This window comes from Onthophagus taurus, chromosome 7 (assembly GCF_036711975.1).
Source record: "Onthophagus taurus isolate NC chromosome 7, IU_Otau_3.0, whole genome shotgun sequence".
NCBI lineage: Eukaryota > Metazoa > Arthropoda > Insecta > Coleoptera > Scarabaeidae > Onthophagus > Onthophagus taurus.
In genome coordinates, this window is record NC_091972.1 from 19,321,357 (window position 1) to 19,344,281 (window position 22,925).

At 31.3% G+C, this 22,925-nt stretch overlaps 4 protein-coding genes across 4 annotated transcripts; 1 reads left to right on the top strand and 3 right to left on the bottom strand.

The window, feature by feature from the left end:
- Positions 1-7,113: 7,113 nt before the first annotated feature.
- On the bottom strand, positions 7,114-8,323 carry LOC111417723 (V-type proton ATPase subunit G-like). Its single transcript, XM_023050086.2, has 3 exons — positions 8,045-8,323; positions 7,414-7,613; positions 7,114-7,357 (listed from the first exon to the last, which is right to left on the bottom strand). Exons 1-3 carry the CDS (start codon positions 8,124-8,126, stop codon positions 7,232-7,234), a joined length of 408 nt encoding a protein of 135 aa, XP_022905854.1. The 5' UTR covers positions 8,127-8,323; the 3' UTR covers positions 7,114-7,231.
- Positions 8,324-8,539: 216 nt separating this feature from the next.
- LOC111417724 (cytochrome c oxidase subunit 7C, mitochondrial-like) lies at positions 8,540-9,049 on the bottom strand. Its single transcript, XM_023050088.2, has 2 exons — positions 8,873-9,049; positions 8,540-8,739 (listed from the first exon to the last, which is right to left on the bottom strand). Exons 1-2 carry the CDS (start codon positions 8,954-8,956, stop codon positions 8,623-8,625), a joined length of 201 nt encoding a protein of 66 aa, XP_022905856.1. The 5' UTR covers positions 8,957-9,049; the 3' UTR covers positions 8,540-8,622.
- Positions 9,050-9,230: 181 nt separating this feature from the next.
- On the top strand, positions 9,231-17,248 carry LOC111417719 (methylcrotonyl-CoA carboxylase subunit 2). Its single transcript, XM_023050082.2, has 6 exons — positions 9,231-9,335; positions 9,395-9,543; positions 9,671-9,921; positions 9,983-10,223; positions 16,110-17,047; positions 17,097-17,248. Exons 2-6 carry the CDS (start codon positions 9,433-9,435, stop codon positions 17,212-17,214), a joined length of 1,659 nt encoding a protein of 552 aa, XP_022905850.2. The 5' UTR covers positions 9,231-9,335; positions 9,395-9,432; the 3' UTR covers positions 17,215-17,248.
- On the bottom strand, positions 17,221-17,840 carry LOC111417722 (coiled-coil domain-containing protein 86). Its single transcript, XM_023050085.2, has 2 exons — positions 17,655-17,840; positions 17,221-17,602 (listed from the first exon to the last, which is right to left on the bottom strand). The coding sequence occupies exons 1-2, from the start codon at positions 17,726-17,728 to the stop codon at positions 17,245-17,247; spliced, it is 432 nt and encodes a 143-aa protein (XP_022905853.2). The 5' UTR covers positions 17,729-17,840; the 3' UTR covers positions 17,221-17,244.
- Between the last annotated feature and the right edge of the window lie 5,085 nt (positions 17,841-22,925).

Here is a 22,925-nt window from a genome sequence, read left to right on the forward strand (position 1 = left end):
CTGGAAGCCGTATTTATTGAAATTAAGGAATGAAACTTATTTTAAATTAAAGCTCAAAGCTTTCTCTTTAAAATGATGTCTAATAATTGTTGTGTTGGATTGGAAAAATGTTAAGAAAAAAAATGTTGAAATAAAACTTACATTTCCGTATAACCTAAGAGTGTCAAAAGAAATGTTAATTTAAAAATTCCTGGACGCCGTATTTATTGAAATTAAGGGCTGAGGCTTATTTTAAATTAAAGCTTAAAGCTTTCTTTTTAAAATGGTGTATAATAATTGATGGGTTTGATTAGAAAAATATTTTAAAAAAAAATGTTGAAATAAAACGTACATTTTTGTATAACCTAAGACTGTCAAAAACGATGCTAATTTAAAAATTCCTGGAAGCCGTATTTATTGAAATTAAGGAATGAAACTTATTTTAAATTAAAGCTCAAAGCTTTCTCTTTAAAATGATGTATAATAATTGTTGGGTTGAATTGGAAAAATATACAGAAAAAAAATGTTGAAATAAACCTTACATTTTCGTATAACCTAAGAATGTCAAAAAAGATGCTGATTTAAAAATTCCTGGAAGCTGTATTTATTGAAATTAAGGAATGAAACTGATTTTATATTAAAGCTCAAAGCTTTCTCTTTAAAATGATGTTTAATAATTGTTGGGTTAGATTGGAAAAATATAGAGAAAAAAAATGTTGAAACAAAACTTACATTTTCGTATAACCTAAAAGTGTCAAAAAAGTTTTGTTTAAATTTTTTTTTTTCAATTTTTTTCCAATCCAACCTAACAATTATTAAACATCATTTTAAAGAGAAAGCTTTGAGCTTTAATTTAAAATAAGTTTCATTCCTTAATTTCAATAAATACGGCTTCCAGGAATTTTTAAATTAGCATCTTTTTTGGCACTATTAGGTTATACGAAAATGTAAGTGTTGTTTCAACATTTTCTTTCTTAATAATTTTCCATTCCAACCTATCAATTATTATACATCATTTTAAAAAGAATGCTTTAAACTATAATTTAAAATAAGTGTCATTCCTTAATTTCAATAAATAGGACTTCCAGGAATTTTTAAATTAGCATCTTGTTTGACACTTTTAGGTTATACGAAAATGTAAGTTTTATTTAAATATTTTTTTTCTCAACATTTTTCCAATCTAACCCAACAATTATTATACATCATTTTAAAGAGAAAGCTTTAAGCTTTAATTTAGAACAAGTCTCATTCCTTAATTTCAATAAATACGGCTTCCAGGAATTTTTAAATTAGCATCTTTTTTGACACTTTTAGGTTATACGAAAATGTAAGTTTTATTTAAATATTTTTTTCTCAATATTTTTCCAATCTAACCCAACAATTATTATACATCATTTTAAAGAGAAAGCTTTGAGCTTTAATTTAGAACAAGTCTCATTCCTTAATTTCAATAAATACGGCTTCCAGGAATTTTTAAAATAGCATCTTTTTTGACACTTTTAGGTTATACGAAAATGTAAGTTTTATTTAAATATTTTTTTTTCTCAATATTTTTCCAATCTAACCCAACAATTATTATACATCATTTTAAAGAGAAAGCTTTGAGCTTTAATTTAGAACAAGTCTCATTCCTTAATTTCAATAAATACGGCTTCTAGGAATTTTTAAATTATCATCTTTTTTGACACTTTTATACGGTTATACGAAACTGTAGGTTTTGTTTCAAAATTTTTTTTCTGAATATTTTTCCAATCCAACCCAACAATTATTATACAGTATGTCCCCGGACCGAGTTACAAAGAGGAAAAAAATTTTTGTTACTGATTTTTCAAACTTATCTCAGCATAAATAATGCGTCGGATATGTTCAAACTACTAGATCGCACGAATTTTATACTCTAACTATAAAAGTTAACTAATTATTCCAATGTTTATGTAACAATTGGACTTTTGTCTAAATTGAGAATTGAAATTGAAGTTCAATTTATGATATGTAACCATAGAAACCATAAAACTTACAACTTATGTTGGTGAGATTAAGTCTTTTCATGCGATGTTAAATGCGATGAAAGAGAGAATTTATTTAGTACTGTACTATGGTACTAGTGAATCATGTTTTCGTGTAGTTATACAAAAATTCTAGCAAAAATATCCGGACACAAGAATATCTCATGTGGAGCTCGCAAACTGATGACAAAATAATTGGAAACGGGTTTGTATTATCCATAAAGAGGCAGATAAAGAGACTAAATGAGGAAGACGCTGCCTTTCAGATAGCTTTTCAACAAATGACATTGTTTCTTCCCAGCATTGTCGTTATTGGAGCGATGTAAATCCAATTAGCTTTAAATTTTATACGGTCAATGTACAGGGTGTCCCAATTTCGATGTCCACATAGGCTATCTCCGAAACTAAAAGAGATAGAAAAAAAGTAGCTTACATGTCATGATCTCGTTTTTCGAGAAAATGCTAATGCCGAAAACTCCGAACAGCTATCGTCTTTTGTTTTCGCCCTATCGGCAAAAACTGAAAATTTTGCGAAAACGACAATCGCGAATATCTCACTTATTATCAAAGATGGAGTATTATAAATAAAACATTATATGGGCAACTTTTTACGAAGAATTCAGTGGCGTAGGTAGAATTTTTTTCCCATCTTTTATTTTCGAGATTTGAGACATAACTTTATTTTTTTAAATGGAAACCATAGTTGGCTATGACCTAAAATAATTTGTTATTTTCTTCTGATAACAAATATATATAGTTTGTGGGGCATATTTCTTATAGTTATTGAATAATTAACAAAAATTCATTTTGTTCTATCTAAACATAATGTATGTATTTAAAAGTTAATGTTGCTATGGTGATAACCATACATACTATGATGGAACATAATGTATCAAATAATTGCCAAAGTTTGTATTTAAAAATTCGATAACAACTCTGGCATTATGAGCTGGTATGATGCACCGGCATGTTAGGTGTCAAAGTATAACAAAACTAAATAAAACTTAATGTTGCTATGGTGATAACCATACATACTATGATGGAACATAATGTATCAATTTTTTTTGTTCTTTCTAAAACTATTTATGTATTTAAAACTTAATGTTGTTATGGTGATAACAATGCCACGATGGAAAACATTGGGTACGTTCAGCAGGTGTCAACAGTTGAATTAAATCAGTCAGCTAGTTGTATGAGCTTTAATACAGCGGAACGAAATCGGCTGAACAAGCAAATGAGAATTAGCAGTTCAGCATAACCTAAAACTATGGCCAACAATAATATTTTTGAAAATTTTGTGTTATTACAAGAGATAATGGATGATGATGTTGATTTTAAGGCTCATTTCATTTTATACAGTTCTGCCAGTTTTCAAAATTAAAGGGGAGACACAAAAAATATTAATCCTAACCTAGAATTTCACAACCGCTGACAAACTAAGCGCAGATTACTTACGCTGAGATATTTACTAAACTGCTGCGTAACAGCGCTGACTTAGCATATCGTTCAGCCGCGACTGCTAATATAGCAACTTAACAGTTGACACCGGCTGAACGTGCCCATTGTTTCCAATTATTGCCAAAGTTTGTAGTAGTATTTAAAAATTCACTGACAACTCTGGCATTATGTGCTGGTGCTCCGCCATATTGAAAATATATCATTTGAGACTTATTTAATGACAAATTGTCGACCAAAGGCACAATGTGCTGCCTTGATATATTGAGGTATTACCTGAGTTTAAATTTTTATGGTAGATACTATATGCCAACATTCTATTATCTAAAAGGGCACATCATACATTGAACCTCAACCTTCTTTGAACACTCAGAGACTTCATTGGTCCAGATGACATTTTGAACAAACAGCAGATTATTTAATTTTTCTAAATATCATCTACAAAATTCTAATCTTAGATTGACATCTCCTGCACGTAAATAATGAGTTAGGCCCGCTTTGTATGGTTTATACATATTTTTCTTTCATATTCGGAAGCAGCGGTTTTTGGGTCAGACGTCTTGTTCAATTTCTCTGCAAGATGTTGATGGATTTATCGCAAGTGAAGCCACCACATTGACTTCATCCTCTTGCAGGCTATTTTGGTATGTTTTTGCACGTGGTTTGGGGTGGACCAAAAATCTATTAAATTTTCTGCTAACCGGCTGAAGGTTCTTACGTGCGGTTGTCTTCTTTCTGAATACCTTGTGAAATATAATTCCGCGGCTAACGTCGCATTCTTATCTGATAACATATAGCATTCCATCATGTTACATTTTCATAATTTTCGAAGTTCATTGTAAAGTTTTATTTAGTTTTGTTATACTTTGACACCTAACATGCCGGTGCATCATACCAGCTCATAATGCCAGAGTTGTTATCGAATTTTTAAATACAAACTTTGGCAATTATTTGATACATTATGTTCCATCATAGTATGTATGGTTATCACCATAGCAACATTAACTTTTAAATACATACATTATGTTTAGATAGAACAAAATGAATTTTTGTTAATTATTCAATAACTATAAGAAATATGCCCCACAAACTATATATATTTGTTATCAGAAGAAAATAACAAATTATTTTAGGTCATAGCCAACTATGGTTTCCATTTAAAAAAATAAAGTTACGTCAAAAATCTCGAAAATAAAAAATGGGAAAAAAATTCTACCTACGCCACTGAATTCTTCGTAAAAAGTTGCCCATATAATGTTTTATTTATAATACTCCATCTTTGATAATAAGTGAGATATTCGCGATTGTCGTTTTCGCATAATTTTCAGTTTTTGCCGATAGGACGAAAACAAAAGACGATAGCTGTTCGGAGTTTTCGGCATTAGCATTTTCTCGAAAAACGAAATCATGACATGTAAGCTACTTTTTTTCTATCTCTTTTAGTTTCGGAGATAGCCTATGCGGACATCGAAATTGGGACACCCTGTACTTTCAGTAAGACAGTTGCCCAGCTTACCATTTACACATTATGCCAAATGGTTAAATTTACAATTTCGTCAAAAATGGATTGAACGAAATGGTCTTATTTGATGGCCAGCACGTAGTCCTGATCTTACAATTATGGATTTTTATTTTTGGGGACGATTCAAACAAATTGTTTACAGTGAACCATTACAAGATGATGCAGAACTATTAAAACTAAGAATAATTAATGCGATAGAATCTCTACCACTGGCGGAAATTCGTACTTCTTATAAAGAATTTAGAACTCGTCTTCAAATGTGTGCCGAATTGGGAGGGAATTTGTTTGAATGAGGATTTGTTCACTTACAAATAAATAATATTTATTACTTACATAGTGTGTTATTACATAAGTTTACATTTAAAATATTTTATTCAATTAGCCATATTTTAATTTGATTTGTCCGTATATTTTTCACTGGCATAAGTTGTAACTTATATTTTATTTTATTGGTTTCTATGGTTACATATCATAAATTGAACTTGAAAAATTTTTAATTTAGGAAAAGTATAATTTTTACATAAAAATGGGAATAATTAGTTAACTTCTATAGTTAGAATATAAAGTTCGTGCGATTTAGTGGTTTGAACATATCCGACGCATTATTTATGCTGAGATAAGTTTGAAAAATCAATAATACATTTTTTTTTCCTCTTTGTAACTCGATCCGGGGACATACTGTATATCGATTTAAACAGAAAGCTTTAAGCTTCAATTTAAAATAAGTTTAATTTCAATAAACACAGCTTCCAGGAATTTTTAAATTAACATCTTTTTTGACACTTTTAGGTTATGCGAAAATGTTAGTTTTTGCTCAATATTTTTTTTGTTCTCAATATTCTATCAGATTTTCGTCGTTCTGTAGCTACAGGTCTGATAAATAAATATTCAAATTTACTGCGTCCACGAAAATGTAGCGCAAGTTCAAAAGAAAAAGGAAGTGCAATGCTTGTGGTACTCTCAAGTACCATTATCCCCTGGAATGGGGAGATTGCATATTTTGCTAAAATTGATTTCAAAGGCCTTTGAGAAAGGCCACTGAGTGTGTTTTGAAACCGTTTTAATTTTGTCACAGAGATTCAAAATTTTTGACTTCTTGAGACACAAAGGGTTAAGAAAAAATTTTTATCTCCAAAACGGTTTGACGTTGGGAAATGAAACTTATTAAAGTTGTTAAAGGTTATTAAAGATTATTTGAGGTTGTAATATACAAAGTTTAAAATTTCCAGGTTGAACGGCGTATTTACAAAAAAGTTTATAAATCGTACTTTTTAATTTGTCAAATTTTGAAAGTGAGGGACAAATTTTTTTCTTTAAATCTATTTGAAATTCAGAAGTTAAACTTTTTGAGGTTATAAAAGTTCATTATTACAGTTCTTTGGATGAATAGTTTTTTTTATTGCAATGTTTAAAGCTCACTCATTCCAAGTTGATAAATCTTGAAAATAATGTTAATGTAAAACATTGTTTTCTCCGAAATAAATTAAAGGAATTGTAGGAATAGAAAAACCATTATAATATTATAAAAATCAATAACTTAATAATTAATTTTCAAAATTATTAATTTAAATAAATTAAGTGCCACCTATTAATCAGTTGTCAAAACTATTAAATTTATGGGCAATGTTAATTAATAGTTCATTAAATATAATTTTAATTAGTGGGCTATACATCAAATAAAAAAAGCTTTATTTAAATATTAAGAATATATAATTGGGGATTATTATTAAAAAACGATTTTTGAAGTTTTAAATTTATTCTTCGAATGCGCCATCTATTAAAGTATTTTTAAAACTAAATTTATTTACAACAATGAATATTTGTAATTTTTCTTTAAAGAAACTATTTATCAACAATCATCTTTGCTTAAATAATTAAAATCGGCTTAAACAACGCAAATTAAAGAAGAACTTTAATAATAACAAGATTCAACGGTAATAATAAAAGTAAGGTTAAACTAATTTTTATATTTAAAATCTGATTTCACCAAAACTTTCAATATAAACATTTTATGCGATAATTTAATTAATTAATATATCAATATTCTTATAAATATTAGTAAATATATTCTTATAAAGCACCTCAAGGTTATGATTATTAGTGTCGCTATTTAATAATAGATAGCGACACCGAATTCAAATATGAATTGGATTTAAATTTGAAATATAGCTTCAATTTATTAATAACAATGCATATAAAGTATATAAAGTTTCCAAAATATAAGATTATTAAAATTCCTCAACCATATAGAAAAAAAGTAACAGCGAAATTAATTATTTTCGATTTTAATCTGACTCTTTGAAACGTCTCTTAACGCAGTGGGATTCATAACGAAGTAATTCGGATGCACCTTTGGTTTTATATCGTAAACGAGTTCCAATAAATCACTGACAATCTAAAATAAAACGCTAATAAGTTCACAACAAAATAAATTTATCATAAAAGATTTACTTGGTCTTTGTTTTGCTCAACATCTTGAGCCATTTGTTCCATAACACTTTCGGTATTTTTATCGATTTTCGCTGCTATATCATCCTTAGAACCCAATTTTTTCGCTTCATATTCCAAAAATTGTTTTTCACGTTCTTTCCTGTACTTTTCAATTTCAATTTGAGCTTCTTCGCGAGCCTGTTTAATTCTTTTGGCTTTTCCTAAAGAAAAATTAAATTAAATACGATTAAATAAGGCTGTGTAACAACTATTATTGTCCAGAAAGCAATTAATTGCTATGTTTTTACGATCTTATATAACAACAATGTTTTCCATGTGTGGAATAGCAATTACCATTAAACGCCGGACGTTTAAATTGAAGAGGACGTTCTTAATTTCCTATTCAAATCATTTTTAGGACAATTTAAAAGGGATTACAAGAAATTTTTAAATAAATTTTTGATCAAATCGATTTGAAAATGTTTAAAAATAAACTGTTAATGTCTCGAATCTTGGTTTGGAGTCGATGAAATTAAAAATAGAAGTGTCACTGTGTTTTTTTTTTTTAATTTTTGAGTTATGACAATTGAAAAATATCAAAAAAGCTTCAACGAAAAGTTTATTTTTAGGGGAAATCTTTTTTGTGACTTACTTTTTCGTGCTTCGGCGACTTTTTCAGCGGCCCGTTTTTCAGCTACGAGTAACTGTTGGATTCCGTGCGTTTGGCTCGCCATCGTGCACTCAAATGAACAAATATTGAGCAGCTGCACATAAAATTGTACGCCAAGTAACAAAAAGTTGCGGTTTGTAAACAATTTAAATTAAAAAACGATTATTTTTCCAACTACTACGCATGTTTCAACTAATTGAAACACCGTTTGGTATTTATTACTCAATAGAAATGTGCTTTTGAAACTTCAAAAATGCAACATTCACCGTTATCGCCAATTATTGTTGCTTTAGTCATTTCGTTTTAATAACATATTGTTTAAACTCGTAATATCAAAGGAAATTAAACGCTTATTATTGATATTTATGAAGATATGATAATTTTATCTCAACATTTTTGAAAAATAACACCATCTCAAAAATACCTCGATAGATGGCGCTTCAATAAAAGGAATCTGTTTTATTAATAATTAACAAATTCTTTTTACTTATTTATTACATTCTAAAATACATAAAAGTACTAATAATGCTTTACAAACATCCTTTTTTAATTGATTAAATTTATTTCTTAAGAAGTTGATGTCTTAAGACGATGAAAGGTGCGGCCAAACCCGATCCGAAGAAAACAATGAACCAAGCTGTTAATCTAAAACGGTTGGTCAACGAAAATGGTAAATTCTGCAAAGAGAAAACGTTATAATTAATCGACTCATTTAAAACTTATCATCTATAATTTTTTATGACCGATAACGATAATCCTAACCTAACTTTTAGTTATGTAATAAACGCAAAAAAAATTATTAAAACAAACCTCTCCGGGTTGCCCACCGTGACTCCCGTGCCTCACGAAGCTATTAATCGCCCTCCTTACTAAAAGCGAACTTGGATTCAACATTTTCAAGAAGAAATTTAAGAAAATTCGTCGAAATCTAACACACTCGGAATCAATTCGCTAGTTCGAGAAAGTAACGAAACGTCATTGATGGCGCTGAGAACAAATAAACGAGTGAAGTTAGCCTAATTCAAAAATTATTTTTATTTAATACTTTATTTATTAATTAAATTTTAACAATAATTTTAAAACATCTCAACAAATTAATTAAATTAATTAATTAACTAATTTATTAATCACAATTAATATTAAAATTAAATCTTAAACAAATGACGTCACAATCAACAAAAACGTTATTATCGCACCTCTTAATCTAAAAAATAAAAATTATAACTTCCTTATGTGTTACGTTAAGTAAAGCTTATTTAAAAACTGTTCAAAGGTTAAACTAGTAATAACTCGAAACTCTTTAACGCAACAGCTTTATTATTTCTGTTTCAGAACAAGGTCGTCGTAGTGGTCACTTTCGTGGGATAAAAATGTTGTCGAAAAAGGTTTTAAGAAATTACCGAGCTTTTACACGTTTCCTCCACATCGAAAGCTCGAATGTAATACAAACGAAATGCGATCAAAATTCAAAAAGATACAAAGTAAGTTTTAATTTGCTATAAAATGTTTATCTTTTAGTTCGTCCACGTTTTCTAAACGTTTTTAGCCCCCTCTATTTTTAGATGTGAGAATTAAAAATTTAAATTTTTTAAAATTTCTATGTTTTAGGAGAATTATTCTCAAATGAACGATTTAGTAGAAAATTTAAGGAAAAGAACGCAAGATATTTTACAAGGTGGTGGAGATAAAGCTATAAAAAGACACACTTCGAAAGGAAAGTTATTGGTTAGGGACCGAATTGATTTATTATTAGATAAAAATTCAGCTTTTTTGGAACTCAGTACTTTCGCTGGATTTAATATGTATGATGATGTTATTAATTCGGCTGGTGTTATAACTGGAATTGGTAAAATTCATGGGTAAAATTTTTTTGTGGTTATGCAACCAAACTTACTTGTGTTTTAAATTTTATTATTTTAGTAACGAATGTATTATTGTTGCTAATGATGCCACCGTAAAAGGAGGAACTTATTATCCTATGACTGTTAAAAAACATCTCAGAGCACAAGAAATTGCCCAAGAAAACAATTTACCTTGCATTTATTTGGTTGATAGCGGTGGGGCTAATTTACCACATCAATCGGAAGTGTTTCCTGATAAGAATCATTTTGGGAGAATCTTTTTTAATCAAGCTAATTTATCATCAGAAGGAATTCCACAGGCAAGTTAAATTCTCAAACCTTTTTAAACTTCACTTCTAAAAATCAAGCAATGAAATCTTCATCTCTCAACTGAATAAATTGTCTTGGCAATGTTACCATTTATTACATAATAATAAGTTTTATTATTTACTATTATAGATCTTTTACAATGTGCTAATTGAAAAATTAGACTTAAACTAAGCCCAGGTAACGTTTTTTCTTGGTATTTGAGGATTATAAAGGTTTTTGCAAATTTTTTGATAACTTTATAAGGTCTTTATAATGAACTAGAAAGAAGTGGTTCAATTTCTGCCGATTAATGGGAATCCACAAAAAATTCACCGCGTAGCTTAAGCGTCTGGCCATACAATAGCTCTAAAGAAGAACAACAAAGATCTTCTTTTAGAGAGCAACGAAGTCCTAAAAGAATAATGGGAAGATCGTTATTTCATTTGTTACCAGCTCCGCGGGCAGTAGTGGCTGTTTTGAGAGTTCTGTAAAACGTTATTAAATTGCCTAAAAAGTTGGAACTCAAATTGCCTTCCCTGTCATGTGGTATAGTGTGGCGGATATACGAGCAATAAGATACTGGAGTCATCCATTAAAAATTAGAATCAATCACTATATTCTGGTTCTCAGCATTATGGAAACTGCGTCTATCTTCTGGATGCTGGAACTAATCACTATTGATACTTCACCCAACAATGAAATACTAGAATCAACAACTTACATCTATCCATATTTAGTATTCATGACATTCAAAGTATGATACTTTTGGGACTGGATTCTAAAACCAATCATTATAGTTGCTATTCTCAACAAGTGGATACTGAAATGATGCACTAGGTGCTAGAAGCAATTACAAATACTGCACCCAACAACAGGATAGATCCTAGATCTATTCACTGTGGAAATTAATTAAGTAAGTTTTGCTTCTCAGCATTATAGAAATAGTGTCTACCTTCTGGATACTGGAATCAATTACTATTGATACTGCACCCAACAACTAATTATTAGAATCAACAACTAAAATCTAGTTTAATTAATATTTATAGTATCTAGTAACTATTAGTATCATGATACTTTTGGGACTAGAAGCTGAAAACTCACTATAGTTACTGTTTCCAACAAGTGGATACTGAAATGATGCACTGGATAATGGAATCAATCATTACAGATACTGCATCCAACAAAGGGTGGGTTGGAATCAACCACTAGATTCTCGATCTACTGTGGACACTGAAATTCCAACACCCAACACCTAAATACTAGAATCAACAACTAATATCTAGTGTATTTAGTATTCATAGCTTTTAGAGTATCTAGTAACTATTAGTATTATAATAAATTTAGGACTGGATGCTAAAACCAATCATTGTAGTTACTATACGTAACAACTTCATACTGGTGTAATAAACTGAAATCTACCATCATAGATACGCAACAACAGGATTTTTTGGTAGTTGCTTTTTGAAGGGCGTAAAAAACTGACGCAATTTTGACAAGTCTCTATCTTATAGCGAATCGACATTTATATTCAGACTACACCTCTCACTGAAATTTTTGCTGCAATCCTAAGAGACTGTTTGCCATAATAACTGTATCGTCAGGGTACCGAAAGTTATTCAGTTTTTTCCAAGTTACAAATATTCCTTTATTGACATCCTTACTATTTGCGAGATATTTATGGCATCTCATTAGTCTTCTTCAATGGTTATGCGTGCTGTCTGATCCCAATGTAGTCGCAACATTATGTTCAGATCTTTCTATTTCCGTCAATCCCAATATAGCTTAGTATTTTCACTAGTTTATAATGTTAAAGTCAGTTGAAAGCATTTCTGTAGTCGACAAAACAAGCATACACATCGTGATTGACGTCTCTGCACTTCTGAAACAGCTCTTGTGTAGCAAACAGTACTGATCTCAGACATCTTCACACTTTTTATGTATTCTATGAATAATGTTCAGGAATACTTTTAGTAAGTGGATCATAAGCTTCTTAGGTAAAAAGACAAATTTTGACACCAACCACTCCCTCGATATTTCGCTCGTTTCGGAGATGGAGTTGAACTCACTGTGGAAACTGAAATCATTCATAGGACATTAAAATCATCTACAGAATACTTGAATCGTCCATTAGATACTGGAAACATCCACTAAAAATTGGAATCAATCACTATATTCTAGTTCTCAGCATTAGGGAAAGTGCGTCTAACTTCTGGCTACTGGAACCAATTACTATTGATACTGTACCTAACAACTCAGAACTAGAAGCAACAACTTACATCTAGAGTATTTAGTGTTCACGGCTTTCAGAGTATCGAGTAACTATTAGTGTCATGATACTTTAGGAACTAAATGTTGAAACCAATCATTACAGTTACTATTCCCAACAACTGGATAGAACATATTTATCATCTGTATAATAGCAGGTGTGTCCAGAGAAAAGACATTCCCTGTTCGTGAACCATCAGTGTAGATCTTGGAGATTTTGTGTGTATTTACTGCTGTGGGACTGATGTAGGTGAGGTAATTCTTTGAAAATACAGGTTTTGTTGGCATGCAGTCCGTCTTGGATTCAAGTAGGGGTGTGTCTAACACTGCTCCCCTCCAAAGTGTCGAACAGCTGCTCGCGTCCGCATCCTTCATAATTCCAACTGATTGTAGTCTTATCATGGTTGTCAACGCCACCTCTTGAACATATAGGTTAAGTGGAGCAGACACGCGAGTCTCTGTATTCTATTAAGTGCGGTGCTGGAGGTAGACTTGGAAGTTCTAGTCCACCGCACCATAGGTTAGCATTGGCCGGGTTAGCAGGGCTATCTTAGCGGACAAACCCCAAGTCCACCGACAGCCCTTCGGCACTGGCCGAAAGCGGCGCAAGCTTTATTTACCTTATTTTCTAGGTGGGATTTCCCCGTTAACTTACTATCTATTACTAAGCCCATGTACTTAACCTCTGTAGACAGTTCAAGTGGAGGTTTAGCGAGCATTGGCAGTCTAGGATTGCCTATGTTACGCATGCGTGTAAAAAGAACCACCTCTGTCTTGTTGGGATTGACGGAAACGGATCCTACGAACAGTGTAGCTTGTTGGCACGATGGACCTTTCCTGACCGAACCCACGTCGACGCTGCCGATGGACCCATCCTCCACCAGGGACGTAAAGAAATAGCACCGTCGCCTACATATACTGGTGCATTCACCACAGCCGGCCTGACAACCGATTTTATGTCATTGTTGACCAAAGATACGTTTTAATTAATTTTAAACGAGAGAAACTTCTTTCTCCACTGGCCACACTAACAGGAATTGTTTATAGGATTTTCAAAGCGATATAATTAAAGATTGGATATACAACAATTAAGTTGTTGTTTAAAATATATTTCAAAACTTCATAAGATGTATCACCTGGGTTTAAAAGTTTTGAAATGAAAGTCAACTGTTCCGCCAGCTGAATGCCGTCGATGTTTTTTCTATTGTTATGTGTAAGAGTAATCTCTAAATTCATACTTTGCTTTATGTCGTCCTCTTTTTCCCAATTTCTTAGGTCGGCATGATTGTGCAAAGATCCGAATGTACTATTAAATAAGGAAAACGGTCCTCTATTGAATGAATCGCTATGGGGGGGTTAAATAAAAAAGTAGTACATACTAATGTTTGAGGAAAAAGAATTTACTGTATAGCAAATACTTTCGGATGTAGTACGCCATTAGTTCCGGTAGAATTTACTTACATATGTAGTACGAGCTATTTAAAGTAAATACTACTAGGAGGAAGTAAATACTTTCAAAGAGTAGTACGCACTTCAAAAGTGCAACAACGTGTTAATTCACGTCTCACCAACGTTTACTCATTTGTTTTCTATAGGTGAATACCTCGTGACTCAGGTATCAGTATTCGAGTATTCAGTATTTTGAGTACTGTTAGATATACCATATTTTTGTTGTGAGGACGACAGCAAAACGCGACAGTAAGTAACCCATTATTTAATGATAAAGATCTTAATGATATTCTTGATTTTCTCATCATTGTGAAGCCGTTTTGTCGAGAAATATCAGCTGTCTTCGATACAATTGAGTTTTCATGGTGGAGATAGCAGTTCTACATCGCTTCTCAAAGCTTTTTGAAATTTTGTAGTGAATTTTACTATTTATCAGCTGGCGATCTTGAATATCTAGTCCTAAACAAATCCGCTGTACAACTTTTTGAGGAACTTTCGCCATGTTTAATACTGTAGCATCTAGCAAATAGAGTAGTACATGCTACTTTGTAGCATTTCGACGTATTAATCTGATTTCTGTAAAGTTTGGTTGTACGTTTACTGAATTTGCTAGTTCAGACTCAGACGCTACATCCAACAATTTTTGATACTCTTCGTCACTTCTTAATTTTTTTTAGATTATTTGTAACCTGTTCAATTGTTTCAACTGCTGCACAAACCGTGCACTTTGGGCTTTGTAGTACAAAATTTACTCTGTGAATCTAAAAGTACAGTTATACCAAATTATTGTAATGCATATGAACTGATAATTTAACTGCTTGCTTCTACTTTAGTATTATTTCCATGAGAACCGAGCAAAGACGTGTCTTCTACAATAAGAAAATGTGACGGGACAAAAATCTAACGGTCCTGATCGCAATAGTCAGTTACTTCAATACAATCAATTGGAAGAACATTTTCTTCCACCAAATACGTATTCTTTGACTCGGTGTTAACAAATCGAATTATTAATGTAAGTTGTTCTTTGTGGTTGATATCGGGACTTGTTTCCATGATTACAGAAAAAATTCGCTTTTTTGCCATTTTTATAATTTTCTTTTTAGTCATTTCTGCCAAAAAAACTACTAATTCATTTTGTATGTCTTTAGTAAGATAATGAACCTGTGTCTCTTTAGACGAAAAAACACTCTGTTATCTTTTTCAAAGAGTACATCAAATTTTCCTCTAAATGGCAAATTTAATTCAGCTAGTGTAAGAATAACTTCTGATAGTCGTGATATCCATTTCTTTAATGACATTACGAACTTTTATCCCGGTTTGATAAAGCATTCTCGCATTCCATTATATTGCAAGAGTTTCGCAGACTAACCTTACAAACTTTAACTTTTCCTCGGCCCAAGGACAAAAAGGTGCCCTAACTCCAGTAGTTCTTCAACTCGAAGCTGTTGGTTATTCGAGGAAACCTTTCGGTCCTTGCCTGTGTTAGTCTTCTATTTAAGAACATTGCCCGCTTCCTATCACATGGAGGTACTGGTTCGGGTTTCTCTTTCATTGAAGTTACGACCATATGGCATTTTCTAACTTCTTTAAGATCTTTAGGAAACACCTGGAATATATTGGTATTTACTGGTAAATATTCATTTGCAGCAGTATAATTCTCTTATTCCAGGGTCAAAGTTAGTAACATGCCTTCAGCATCTTTATTAGCGATTTATCCTACTCCATGTTCATGCTTTCCATGGATTGATCCAGAATAGTATACTTATTAGCCATGAAGCCATCTATGTCACAGTAGCTAACTTTAGGCCATCTCATCTTATTCAGCCCCCATGATCTCTATTCTCATTTTCTTAGTATACTTTAGTAACATATTTTCTTCTCAATCCGCAGATTGTGTAGTTCGCTTATCCCGATGGAGGTAAGCTTCATTTTCATCCTTTGAGACCTGAAAGGATTTTCTCAATCTCTCCAGATCTTACTGAGAATCAAGTTGATGTTCATTGTTTCTTCATAAAGCACCTTATCCCATCCCAAGTATCAGTGTTGCCACCAGGCCATTTCTACCCAAACAATACGGTTTTAAGGTTATTGGTCCGGGTCAGTTTTTGTGAACAATTTTCCAACACTGCCAAATATTAATTTAATTAAAATTTTGTTTACAATAATAATTTATTTTCCTTTAGATTGCTGTAGTTTTGGGTTCATGTACAGCTGGTGGTGCATATGTTCCAGCAATGGCAGATGAATCAGTAATAGTAAAACAACAAGGAACGATTTTCTTAGCAGGTCCACCATTAGTAAAAGCAGCAACTGGTGAAGAAGTTTCCGCTGAAGAATTAGGAGGAGCCGATATGCACTGTTCCGTATCCGGCGTAACAGATCATTACGCATTAAACGACGAACACGCGATTCATATCGCAAGACAAATCATTAAAAACATCAATAAGCAACCGAATGAATTATTTAACACCCCATTTGAAACTCCTCTATATAACCCTGAAGAACTTTATGGAATTATCGATCAAGATCTAACGAAATCTTTCGATGTTAGAGAGGTGATTGCAAGAATTTTTGATGGATCAAAATTTGACGAGTTTAAAAAAAAATTCGGGGCGACTTTAATTTGTGGTTTTACAAAGCTTTATGGAAAAACGGTTGGGGTTATTGGAAATAACGGGGTTTTATTTGCTGAAAGTGCTGTAAAAGGGGCTCATTTTGTACAATTATGCACTCAAAGGAACATCCCATTAATTTTTCTTCAAAACATAACTGGATTTATGGTCGGTAAACAAGCCGAAACCGGCGGTATTGCTAAACACGGCGCTAAACTAGTTACAGCCGTAGCTTGCGCTAAAGTTCCTAAAATCACTTTGATTATTGGAGGCTCTTACGGAGCCGGAAATTACGGAATGTGTGGCAGATCTTATTCACCAAGATTTTTGTATATGTGGCCGAATGCGAGGATTTCTGTTATGGGTGGACAACAAGCTGCGGGTGTTTTATCACAAGTTGCTGTTAAAACTAAAGGAAAGAATTGGAGTAAAAAAGATATTGAGGATTTTGAAAAACCAATTATTGAGCAATTCGATAATGAAAGTTCTGCTTATTTTAGTAGTGCAAGGTAAAATAAAGCTAAAATATTAATTTCTCTTTTTACATTTGATTTTTAGGATATGGGATGATGGAATTATTGATCCAAAAGATACTCGTAAAGTACTTGGATTAAGTTTAGCAGCTGCTTTAAATAGTGAAAAGAAGAAAACAACTTTTGGTGTTTTTAGAATGTAAAAAAAATTAATTAAAAGATATATATTTAGATTAATTAGTGTCCCTTTTTTCAATATGTCTTAATTGTTTCTTTTTCATCCTCTTCAATTTTGCTGTATTTTTAATAACCTGCACTATTTCGGATTTTTTCCTATTCTCTTCTTGTCGCTTTAAATTTTCACGTCGTCGCTCCTTTTTCTTCTCCTTTTCCTCTTCTTTCGCCGCTTTAATAGCTCTCGAAGCCTCTTTTACCCTTAATAACTCTTTTCTTAATGTTTCTTTTTTCTCCATTGGATTCTTTAAACCTTTAGATTTTATTATTGAAGAGAATCGTTGTTTTTGTGATTTCCAAACTCGACCAGATTTTGGTTTACCTTTTGGAATGTCTTCTTTTATAGGATACTTTTTCCTAAAGAAATTTGATTAAAGTATGTTTTTAAAAAGGTAAATTTCAAACTTACTTTTGAGGTTTTTTGATTTCTTCGTTATCCTTTGGCTGAGTTTCAATGATATCTTCCATTTTAATTATACCCATTTTTTTAATTAATTGTTATTATTAGTTTTATTTGAATATTTTTAATCGATTGACGTGAATTATTTTTTGAGGTTATGTCGCGAACATGAGGCCTTTTCAGCGCTGCCAACCATGCCGACCAAATGTCGATAGAATCAGTGTGTTTAACCCTTTGTCTACCAGCGGTACTTAAAAGTGTTGCAAAATATACATACGTTCAGCTAATCAAAGCTAACGTGATTATTAGAATTTAAGTGGGACTTAAAAGTACCGCTGGATGATAAATGACGTTTTATAAAATTTAATTCTGGTACGGAAGGGGTTAAATATTAATATTTAAAGACAATGGTAGAATCAACGGTAAAAAATCGGTAGGTTTAAACACAAAGTGACAAAATGTTGTTTGGTAAAAGTTTATAAATGAATTTATAACCTCTCCCACCCCGACCGGCGAACTTACAATATTTAGACAAATAAATATATGAATCGATGTATTTCTATTTCCTCCATCTAATTATGCAATAATTTTAAATTTCTCCACTTTAGTTTACGAAGAAAACAAAAAATAAAAAATTAACTTTTTGCAAATTTCAGACGTTGATACCTCCGTTAATACTGCAAATTCCCGTGTGATCTTTACACTAATAATTTCCTCCAGTGTTTCTTAAATTTGCTCCATCGTTTTTTTTAACAAAAGATGCATTAAATTTTTTGTATACAATATCTTGTTGTATGTATGCAGATCCTTAGACGTTGTGCGCATGCACGGAATACGTCTACGCGGGTTATTCTAAATGGCGGTAAATGGCAGGTTTACCGATTTTACAGACTTATTAAGTGTGATAACTAGTTCTCTTTCGCCGATGAAAAAACGAATCCCAAGCTCTACAGCGGTTATGCTATTCATCATTTTTGCAACAGTATTGTAGGAATGGCGTGAATAATAGCTTATATTTGAACCGTGGCTATATTAATTAAAATCTGTTTTTCAAATAGAAAGTAATATTATTGACTGCAACACGAACATAACATTCTTGTTCACACAACTAATGGAGGTTTATGGATATATTAAAGAACAATATTCGTGCTTGAAATGTCAAGAACATCAAGTATTTCATAAAATTGCAATTTCTATTCCAAATTTAAGTATTGTATGGAATTACAATTATTCAAACCTTGTAGAGTCAATTAATAATTATTTACGAACAGAAATATACCCATGTCATAAATGTGGAAATAATTCAACTAGAAATTACCTGTTGGGGGCATATCTGTGGATTGACACTGAGGATGCATACAAAAATTCAAGCTATGCGAAGACCTTCATTTTTAGCCTAATCAGAACAGACTTAATTTATTGAAACGAGCAAAAATACAAAAGAAAAAGTGCTATCTACTTACAGAGAAACAATACTATTTATTATAAACATTAATTGTTATGTTTTTACATTTCAAAACACTTATTCCAGATGAGTAAACATGTTGAAACTGACAATTCAAAATTGACAATAATCATTTCAAAATATTTTTGTAAATGTCAAATAGATTTTTTTAAAGAAATTGATTTTTTAGTAATTTTTAGCAGTTGTAGATAAAATGCTGTATATCACACGTGGGCTAGAGCATAATTACAGTACTCGTGTGATTACACGACTCGGTCTACGACCTCGTCGTGCAATTCTCCACACTCGTACTGTAATTATGTTTCTAGCCCACTTGTAATATAAATAACTATTACATTTCATGCCATTTAGAATAACACGCCCAAATGTATTCTGCGCATGCGTACAAAGTCCAGGCATCTGCACACAACAAGATATTGTTTACAAAAAATTTAATGCATATTTTGTTAAAATAACGACGGAGGAAATTTAAGAAACACTGGAGGAAATTATTGGTGTAAAGATCCCACGCGAATTTGCAGTATTAACGGAGGTATCAACGTCTGACATTTGCAAAAAGTTAATTTTTTATTTTTTGTTTTCTTCGTAAACTAAAGTGGAGAAATTTAAAATTATTGCATAATTAGATGGAGGAAATAGAAAAATATCGATTCATATATTTATTTGTCTAAATATTATAAGTGCGCCGGTCGGGGTGGGGGAGGTGAATTTATATCCATATACAGTGTCCCATATCTTCCGCATCAGAACATTATACGGTCCGTGCGGTTATTATAACCATTTCGAAAAATTTTTATTAAAAAAATCGCTTCAGAATAATATATTCTGTATATACGTTATGAGTTACACAAGGGACGTTGTATTTTTAAAAAACCTTGTTGAATGTTTGATTAAAATTATTGTTTTTCGGGATCGAACCTATTGGCAAGTTGTTAATCTTTGGAATCGGAGGATGTTACGAAAAACTTTTAAAATAAAAGTTGTAGCAAATTTTATTCTTAACAATATTGCTCTCTTGCACTTTTGCTCTTAGATACGTCAATATCGAGATATATACAAAAATATGAAAATCTTATGAATTTGCTGCTCTTTAAAGTTATTCTTATATACTTATACACTTGAGAATCGGAGCTTGCTATAAGAAAACTTTTATAACAAAAATTGTTGCAAATTTTATTGTTAACAATATTGCTCTCTTGCGCTCTTGCTCTTAGATATGTCAATATCGAGATAGATCCGAAAATAAAAAAAAATTATGAATTTGTTGCTCTTTCAAGATATTAAAGGAAACACTTGGGAATCGGAGCATGCTATAGGAAATCTTTTATAAGAAAAATTGTAGCAAATTTTATTGTTAACAATATTGCTCTCTTACACTTTTGCTCTTAGATATGTCAATATCGAGATAGATCCGAAAATATGAAATTTTAAGAATTTGTTGCTCTTTCAAGGTATTAAAGGTAACACTTGAGAATCGGAGCTTGCTATAAGAAGACTTATAACAAAAATTGTTGCAAATTTTATTGTAAACAATAAATCTCTTGCACTTTTGCTGTTACATACGTCAACATCCAGATAGATACGAAAATATGAAATTTTAAGAATTTGTTGCTCTTTCAAGTTATTAAAGGTAACACTTGAGAATCGGAGCTTACTATACGAAAACTTTTAAAACAAAAATTATTGCAAATTTTATTGTTAACAATATTGCTCTCTTGCATTTCTGCTCTTAGATACGTCAATATCGAGATAGATACGAAAATATGAAAATTTTATGAATTTGTTGCTCTTTCAAGTTATTAAAGGTAACACTTGAGAATCGGTGCTTGCTATAAGGAAACTTTTATAACAGAAATTGTTGCATATTTAATTGTTAACAATATTGCTCTGTTGCACTTTTGCTTTTCGATACGTCAATATCGAGGTAGATACGAAAATATGAAAATTGTATGAATTTGTTGCTCTTTCAAGTTATTAAAAGTAACACTTCGGAATCGGAGCAAGCTATAAGAAAACTTTTATAATAAAAACTGTTGCCAATTTTATTGTTAACAATATTACTCTCTTGCACTTTTGCTCTTAAATACGTCAATATCGAGATAGATACGAAAATAAGAAAATTTTATGAATTTGTTGGTCTTTCAAGTTATTAAAGGAAACACTTGGGAATCGGAGCATGCTATAGGAAATCTTTTATAACAAAAATTGTTGCAAATTTTTTTATTAACAATATTGCTCTCTTGCACTTTTGCTCTTAGATACGTCAATATCGAGATATATACGAAAATATGAAAATCTTATGAATTTGTTGCTCTTTAAAGTTATTAAAGGTAACACTTGAGAATCGGAGCTTGCTATAAGAAAACTTTTATAACAAAAATAGTTGCAAATTTTATTGTTAACAATATTGCTCTCTTGCACTTTTGCTCTTAGATACGTCAATATCGAGATATATACGAAAATATGAAAATCTTATGAATTTGTTGCTTATGAAGTTATTAAAGGTAACACTTGAGAATCGGAGCTTGCTATAAGAAAACTTTTATAACAGAAATTGTTGCAAATTTTATTGTTAACAATATTGCTCTCTTGCACTTTTGCTCTTAGATACGTCAATATCGAGATAGATACGAAAAAAAAAATTTGATGAATTTGTTGCTCTTTCAAGATATTAAAGGTAACACTTGGGAATCGGAGGATGCTATAAGAAAACTTGTGTAACAAAAATTGTTGCCAATTTTATTGTTAACAATATTGCTCTCTTGCACTCTTGCTCTTATATATGTCAATATCGAGATAGATACGAAAATAAAAAAAAATTATGAATTTGTTGCTCTTTCAAGATATTAAAGGTAACACTTGGGAATCGGAGGATACTATACGAAAACTTTTGTAATAAAAATTGTTGCCAATTTTATTGTTAACAATATTGCTCTCTTGCAGTTTTGCTCTTAGATATGTCAATATCGAGATAGATACGAAAATATGAAAAATTTATGATTTTGTTGCTCTTTCAAGTTATTAAAGGTAACACTTTGGAAACGGAGCATGCTCTTGGAAATCTTTTATAACAAAAATTGTTGCAAATTTTTTTATTAACAATATTGCTCTCTTGCACTTTTGCTCTTAGATACGTCAATATCGAGATAGATACGAAAATATGAAAATGTTATGAATTTGTTGCTCTTTCAAGTTAATTAAGGTAACACTTGGGAATCGCAGCATGCTATAACAAACCTTTTATAACAAAAATTGTTGCCAATTTTATTGTTAACAATATTGCTCTCTTACACTTTTGCTCCTAGATACGTCAATATCGAGATAGATACGAAAATATGAGAATTCTGTGAATTTGTTGCTCTTTCAAGTTATTAAAAGTAACACTTGGGAATCGGTGCATGCTATAAGAAAACTTTTATAACAAAAACTATTGCAAATTTTCTTGTTAACAATATTGCTCTCTTGCACTTTGGTCTTAGATACGTCAATATCGAGATAGATACGAAAATATGAATATTTTATGAATTTGTTGTTCTTTCAAGTTATTAAAGGTAACATTTGAGAATCGGAGCTTGTTATAAGAAAACTTTTATAACAAAAACTGTTGCAAATTTTATTGCTAACAATATTGCTCTCTTGCACTTTTGCTCTTAAATACGTCAATATCGAGAAAAATACGATAATATGAAAATTTTATGAATTTGTTGCTCTTTCAAGTTATTAAAGGAAACACTTGGGAATCGGAGCATGCTATAGGAAATCTTTTATAAGAAAAATTGTTGCAAATTTTATTGTTAACAATATTGTTCTCTTGC